This window comes from Lotus japonicus, chromosome 1 (genome assembly GCF_012489685.1).
Source record: "Lotus japonicus ecotype B-129 chromosome 1, LjGifu_v1.2".
Lineage (NCBI taxonomy): Eukaryota > Viridiplantae > Streptophyta > Magnoliopsida > Fabales > Fabaceae > Lotus > Lotus japonicus.
Window position 1 is genome coordinate 4,061,367 of NC_080041.1, and position 7,426 is coordinate 4,068,792.

General features: G+C 36.6%; 1 protein-coding gene across 1 annotated transcript; it reads left to right on the forward strand.

Annotated features, from left to right (window-relative positions):
- Positions 1 to 465: 465 nt before the first annotated feature.
- LOC130733127 (DEAD-box ATP-dependent RNA helicase 32) lies at positions 466 to 7,085 on the forward strand. Its single transcript, XM_057585210.1, has 8 exons — positions 466 to 978; positions 1,980 to 2,255; positions 3,561 to 3,884; positions 4,327 to 4,518; positions 4,677 to 4,832; positions 4,997 to 5,418; positions 5,662 to 5,819; positions 6,515 to 7,085. Exons 1-8 carry the CDS (start codon positions 610 to 612, stop codon positions 6,862 to 6,864), a joined length of 2,247 nt encoding a protein of 748 aa, XP_057441193.1. The 5' UTR covers positions 466 to 609; the 3' UTR covers positions 6,865 to 7,085.
- Positions 7,086 to 7,426: the final 341 nt, after the last annotated feature.

Sequence of the window (7,426 nt, forward strand, 5' to 3'; positions counted from 1 at the left end):
AACTAATATTTATAAAGGGTAGAGTAACCCTCAACTTTTAAACTAGCTTTTAGGTTAAGTTAGACTACTTGAATTCCAATAATATAAATTGGTCACGAAAGCTAACAAATTTGTCTTTATATTTAAGATTCATGAATAGACTTTCAACCAAGTTCTTTTTTTTGAACTCTTTCAACCAAGTTCTTGAAAGACTATTAATATGAATAAATTGGTTGAAGGATGTCAATCTTCATATGTATGTCAAAAGGTTCTGTAAGAAAAGCTAAGTCTTTTTTCTTTCTTGAAAGTCTCTTTTGGGAAGGAAAAGGTTGGTTGAAAACTAGAAATATAATTATAATTCGATTAAAATTTGACTTCAAAAGAAAAGACTTCAAAAGAATCAGTAATCGATTATGGGCCGGGCCCAACAAAATCAGGCCCAGTTTCAAAACACACCGTAGCTTGAGGCTTGAGCCTTTTGTCCATCTCCTCGGTCGAAACCAGACCCCTCAAACCTAAAACGACGACGTTGAATCTTCGTCTTCAACCTTCACCTTCCTCTTCACCTCTGCAACTCTCTCTCTCTTTCTCACTCTCACATACTCTTTCCAGCTCCAACGTTCTACAACAATGAGAAGACCAAAATCCAAGGAGTTTCGGAAGCAACAACGTCTCTCAGAAGAGGAAGAGATAAAGCTCTTGGATTCATGGATCCAATCCCAGAAACCAAACTCTGGTTCCAACCCAATGTCACTGCCTCCACTCCCCAAAGACGCCCCCGTTGGCCGTATCGACGACACCACGTTCTCGCGCTACGCCGGCGTCAACCGCTTCAGCCACTTGCCTCTGTCCAAGAAAACCATTGACGGCTTGCGTGATGCTAAGTTCGTTGCCATGACTGATATACAGAGAGCTTCTCTTCCCCACGCGCTTTGCGGCCGTGATGTGCTTGGCGCCGCCAAAACTGGCTCCGGCAAAACGCTTGCTTTCATCATTCCGGTGAGTGCTTCAATTGATTTAGGATTAGGGTTTCTTTGCTTTTTGATAGATAGCTTGTATGGTGAAATTATCCTATGAAAAATAGTAAATGATGTTTTTTCAGTGACTGTTACTTGAATTTTATTCTAATTCTAACAGAAGTTATCCTTAGCTAACTGAATTTTATGTTTCATTTCATTTTTAGTTAGTTGACTAACTGAGAGTTAGTTTTGGATTAAGGACTAACTGAATAGGTTAGTTTGTTAGCTGATGCAATGTACAAAGGATAATGATTAATAGCCCGAAAGGCTATTCAACGAAACAGAGAAGTGCATCAATGTTGTTGATCTTTAATGATTCAGTCCGACTTTGATTTTTTAAATTAGTGATTTCATCTGCTAATTCTGCTTTTGTTCTAACAGAAGTTACCCTTAGCTTACTGAATTTTTTGTTTCATTTTCATTTTTAGTTAGTTAACTAACTAAATAGGTTAGTTTGTTAGCTGATGTAATGTACAAAGGACAATGATTGGTAGCCCGAAAGGCTATTCGACGAAACAGACGAATGCATCAATGTTGTTGATCTTTAATGATTCAGTCCTATTTTGGTTTTGTAATTAGTGACTTCATCTGCTTTTGGATAATTATACATGTTTGTCTGATTCGTTTCGGTACTATATAGCAATCCTCATGTACAAAACTAACAGGATAGATAAAATCCAGAAGGAAGGATTCATTTCTTGGTGATTCAGATTCATTCCCCAAAATTTTCTGTCTTTCATATTGTTCTTATGCATTTTTCCCAGTGACCAAATTACTTAGCATGATGACTAAATTAATTGACAAATACACATTTAGGAACTTCAATCAAATTTTTAATGATTCTGGGATTAATATGGCTGATCTTTTATCCTTCATGGACTAATTTGATTATCCTCTGTTATCTTATTCTTGCTTAATTATTTTTATATTTTGTTTTACTGGTTTTTTGGGGGTTTGTTTGATGGTGGGTTATGAATGAAGGTGTTGGAGAAGCTACATAGAGAGAGATGGGGACCTGAGGATGGAGTTGGCAGCATTATCATATCCCCTACGAGAGAATTAGCTGGTCAGTTATTTGATGTGTTGAAGGCTGTTGGGAAGTACCATGGTTTTAGTGCTGGCCTCCTCATTGGCGGTCGCAAGGATGTTAACATGGAGAAAGAGCGTGTCAATGAGCTCAACATCTTGATCTGCACACCTGGTCGCCTTCTACAGCACATGGATGAAACTCCCAACTTTGATTGTTCGCAGATGCAGGTTAATATCATCTTTCGTTTTTACTTTTTCTATTCTGTTTTTTTTCTTTTTATGTGGAATAGATTACCCTCAATCCTACTCTGAAATGAGAGATATAATTTCATTTTATTAGCTCAAGCTCTTCTTCCTTGTGTTTTTCGTTATAATTCGGTATCTGCAATCTGCCTGCCAGAGTAACCTTCACAAATTTTTGGTTCCATTTTAGAGGTTTCGTTTGTGTGGAAACAAAATCTATATGTTGATTTTTTACATGGTTTTAGCCTTTGTAAGACGTAAAATATCAATTTAAAGCCGTTAGGGATGAAAATATTAAAGGGAAAGAATGGTTGGTGTGTACGAGGAAAAATAAAATTATCTTATTTTAAGAGGGGATATTTTTCATTTTAGAAATGTTTAAGGGGGGTTAGGTCGTTAGGAGTATATTAATATATTAATTAGAGTAATAGCTAAAGCGTGATGCACAAGAGAGACACCTTTATGGGAATGGTTCCCCTGAGTTACCCTCCATGCCTTCTCTTGTTCATTTTAGTTTTTTCATGGATTGACATATTAATATGCTGCTGTTGTGTATGGTTGGTGGGCAATACAAGGTTGTTAGAGCTGTATTCTTTATCCCCTGGTGTGCTACTGCATGTTCACTGGATTGTAATTTTCCAGTCTTTGGAAGCACTCCACTCTTGAATCTTGATGTGCCCGGGCTGTTTTTGATTCTTCTATGGTTCGAGAGCCTTACTGTGCCCTGCTACTTGTTGCTGCCACCGAAACTGCTAGTTTTTGTTTTTCCTGGTGCTGTTTCACTACTGTAATTGTTAGGCTTTATGTTTTTGCTGTTCTTTTCCTTGCTTCTTTGTTACTGTCTTTCCTTTCTTTATGTTGCTGAGTTTTATTAGTTCAGTTGGGGGAACTTTTTCCGCATGAGTTTATTCATTAATATATGATTTCACCTTTCAAAAAATAAATATAATCCTGTATTTTAGGAGAGTGGATATAATTTTTTCACAGAGTGTATTAGGGGGTTAGGACAGATCCTCTGTCCCACATAGAACCAGGTCAAGAACATATGCGTTAAAGAAACAAATAGATATAAATACTCTCAGTTAAAGCTACCCTTCCATTTTCAATAATTAAACGAAATCAATTAAAATACAGTTGTAGGATAAAAACAATGTAGCAAACCTGCAAAGATCTTTTTGCTGCCTGAGAAACTTTATAAACTGGATCAAATTGCGCACGCTTGACCATGGATAGTTATCATTACATTTTTTGTAGATATAGCTGATCATTAAATGAACTTTTTGGATACAGGTTTTAGTACTAGATGAGGCTGATCGTATTCTCGACAGTGGATTCAAGAAGGATCTAAATGCAATAATCTCACAGCTGCCAAAACGTAGACAAACCTTTCTTTTCTCAGCCACTCAAACAAAGTCGATTCAAGATCTTGCAAGACTAAGTTTGAAAGACCCAGAGTATCTGAGTGTGCACGAAGAGTCTGTGACTGCCACTCCTACTCTCTTGAAGCAAATTGTGATGATTGTTCCTCTGGATCAGAAGTTAGATATGCTGTGGAGTTTCATAAAGACACATCTTCAGTCAAAAACACTTGTCTTTCTTTCGAGCTGTAAACAGGTGAATCTACTTCTCTGCCCTTTCTTTCACATGAAGAGAATCATATGTTGTAGGCTTCTATTACACTGCCATGCCATATGATACGCTATTCCTGTTGATGATTAGCCAATACATGACAAGCCATAATTTTCAATAGTTTTTATGAACTTGAGAGTTGTCTCATTAGTTTAGTATTTAATGCCCTATTAAATATTTGCTTTGCTGTATTTGTGACTTCAGGGTTTAGTCTGCTTGCATAATTTTTGTTGTGCTGATTACAATTATTGTAATAAATAGGCTTTTAAAGGATTACTGGCTTGAATTGTTGGTATTTCTTATATGCTAAGGGTTGATGATTTCCATTTAAAAGGTTTTCTGTTGATTTTATCTTGTGTGTTTTTGGTGCAAATTTCATTCCTTGTGCTTAACTATCTTCCATAACATTCGCATCCCTGCTTAATAGGTAAAATTTGTCTTTGAAGCATTTAAGAAACTGCACCCTGGCATACCGCTGAAGTGCCTTCATGGGAGGATGAAGCAGGAAAGAAGAATGGCAATATATTCTGAGTTCTGTGAGAAGCGCTCAGTTCTCTTCTCAACTGATGTGGCTGCGAGAGGCCTTGATTTTAATAAGGCGGTTGACTGGGTTGTTCAGGTAAGTAGTCTCTTGCTTTGTTTCTGGTCGTGGCCCAAGTGTTTGGGCCTTTGATGCTTTCCTTTTTTCTTTGGGGGAAGGGATGTGTAGGGTATTATTTATTGGTAAGAAATAGTTTGTTATTATGGTCAGAGTCTCACTTTTTTCTTAATATGTAGGTTGATTGTCCTGAGAATGTAGCATCTTACATACATAGAGTTGGCCGTACTGCTCGTTATAAATCCGTTGGAAAGTCAGTTTTGTTTCTTTTGCCTTCAGAAGTTGAAATGCTTGAAAGATTAAAAGCAGCAAAGGTTCCAGTGCATCTTACCAAGGTACATTTGCTCTGCAAATCAATAGTATGCATGTAATTCCAATTTGTGTTTGAACATCAAGGTGCCAGTTTTGAAGATGTCACTTTCTTTTATGGTTCATTCTTAATATTATGTTTTTTCTGACATATTTTCTCACTATGGTTTTTCAATTGCTGATTGTTTAGCCAAGGAAAGAACTACTGCAACCAGTTTCTGGTTTGTTGGCATCTTTACTGATCAAGTATCCTGACCTGCAACCTCGGGCTCAAAGGGCATTTGTCACATATTTGAGATCCATCCATATCCAAAAGGATAAAGAGATCTTTGATGTTTTGAAACTACCTATTGACGAGTATTCAGCATCATTAGGCTTGCCAATGACTCCCAAAGTCCGATTTCTAAACCAGAAAATTAAGTCTAAAGCGGTGTCAACAACATCGGTTTTAGCTGAACCAGAAGATTCAAATAAGGAAAATGACTTTGTGGTTTCAACAAATAAGCTAGACACAATTGCTTTGAAGGATGAGGAAACTGATGATGATCTTCTTCGGGCAGCTGATACCTCAAATGAAGGCGATGTGAAGTCATCTGAAATTACAGAAATAATGTATGCTCCCTTATACATGTTCCCAGTAGCACAAAAATATATGTTGATTTTACTTTCTGATAATGCTACTTTAATTGCTTTATATCACATAGGGAGTAGACTAGTCTTTCTGGTTTCAAAATTACCAAGACAGATGGACATTTCACATAAAATTTAATGATGGCTTGTGAAATTCATAATCAGAGTAGTCTCGAGTTTCTTCCTCCTTTCTTTTTCTTACCTATTTGATTCTATCCTATGCAGGCCAGCAACTCGTCTATTGAAGAAAAAGAAGCTCAAGATTAATGTTCACAGACCATTGGGCACTCGGGTTGTATTTGATGATGAAGGCAACACACTTCCTCCGCTAGCCAGGATTGCTGACACACATGGTGGCAAGGAATCATTGCTTCTTGACCCAGGTATGCCTACTCGAAGCTAGGATAATATTTACAATTTTGCATGGGGAAATCTTTGCTTGTATATGTGTAAAGCTGTGAATTGGATTTGCTAGAATCTTGTCCTACACGTGTATCAAATTTTCTGTTTTGTCAGTTGACTGTAAACTATAATCTTTAGCTATGGTCTTTGTTTGGGAAGTTAAATTGGACGTGTGATTCTGATTTTGACAAATAGGCCTAGTTTATCAAGTTGGAATGAGAACCTTCTCTCTTTTCGATAATGCTAAACGTGCATCTTTGTGTCAAATGCCAATTCTTTCCTTATTTTTTATTTCATTAAACTAAAATGGAGACAAACGCCCAAAGGTTAATGCTGTCATCATCATATATATAGGTGCAGCACAACAAATCTTGAGAATAATGAAAATAGAGAATAACAAGGAAATTCGCTTTTCTTTAGTACTCAGTGAGACAGCCATTAGTTTCATAGTTCCTACTCTGTCTGAGGCATAGTAAAATGTCTGTTTTAGTTTGACATCCCTGATTTCCTTGGTATTTTCTAACACTTCATATGTAATCATTGTTGATTTCATGAATCTAAACATTGCGATAGACTTCATCCTGTTCAATAATCTGTGACTGAGTGAACATTGAAGTTGTTGTCTTGTTGAGTTGTATTGTCTATTTTGTCATCTCAATATCTCATGTTCATGCAGAACAAAAAGCTGAATACTATAAAAGGATGCGAGCGGATTTAAAGAAGGCAGACAAGGAAGACAAACTTGTAGAGCGAAAACGGCTAAGAGAGAAAAGAATGAAGCAGAAGATGAAGCTTAAAGCAGGGAATGCGGAAGAAGAGGACAGCGAAGTTGATAATTCTGGGTCAGAAGGAGATGAAGCAGTAGATAGACGGCATAAAAAGAGCAAGATATACTTTGATAGTGATAGTGATGGGGGTGAAAGAAATGAAGTCACAGGGCGTGGTGCAAATATTAGTGCTGACTCCATTACTTTGGAGGAGCAAGAAGCGCTGGCTTTGAAGTTGTTAAATTCCATGCATTCATAGGACATGCATGCTTCAGCTATATATCACGTTTTATGACGGCAAAACATGTGATAAATAGAGTTGTTTTCTGAACATTTTTTGTCACGGATGTTTTAAACTTATTAAGAGAAATTTTGTAAACTATGAATTTTGCGGCTATTTGATCTCAAATTTAATCTGCCAGAACAAACTAGAGATTTTATGGGATACCATATATGATATCATCTTTCTGTGAAACGAAAGACCAACTGTGTGAAACATGAGATTAGTATTATTGAGATTTTGAGGCACGTTTAGTCTTATTCTTATTTTTAATGAAAATGACGCCTTAACACTACTGTGGCTAGAAAGGAACTAATGTTAACAAGTATAGCGATAATCATATAGATGATAATGAAAAGGTTTAAATATGCTAGAGGTCCCTGGAATTGTACTCCGTACGAAAATAAGTCCCTGAGAAAAAAAATTCTGATTCCTGGTCCCTAGAAATGTATTTTTAATTAGAATAGGTCCCTACGCGTGTTTAAAGCTTAGGTGACTCTATTTTTGCATAGTTGTTATTTCTTCGTGGCCTTTATAATTT

Bases quoted from the DNA above. Each gene is read 5' to 3' on its own strand.
- LOC130733127 (XM_057585210.1), top strand. From the start codon at position 610: ATGAGAAGACCAAAATCCAAGGAGTTTCGGAAGCAACAACGTCTCTCA. The intron at 3,885-4,326 runs GTGAATCTACTT...CCTGCTTAATAG, and splicing joins TTCTTTCGAGCTGTAAACAG to GTAAAATTTGTCTTTGAAGC. The intron at 5,820-6,514 runs GTATGCCTACTC...ATGTTCATGCAG, and splicing joins ATCATTGCTTCTTGACCCAG to AACAAAAAGCTGAATACTAT.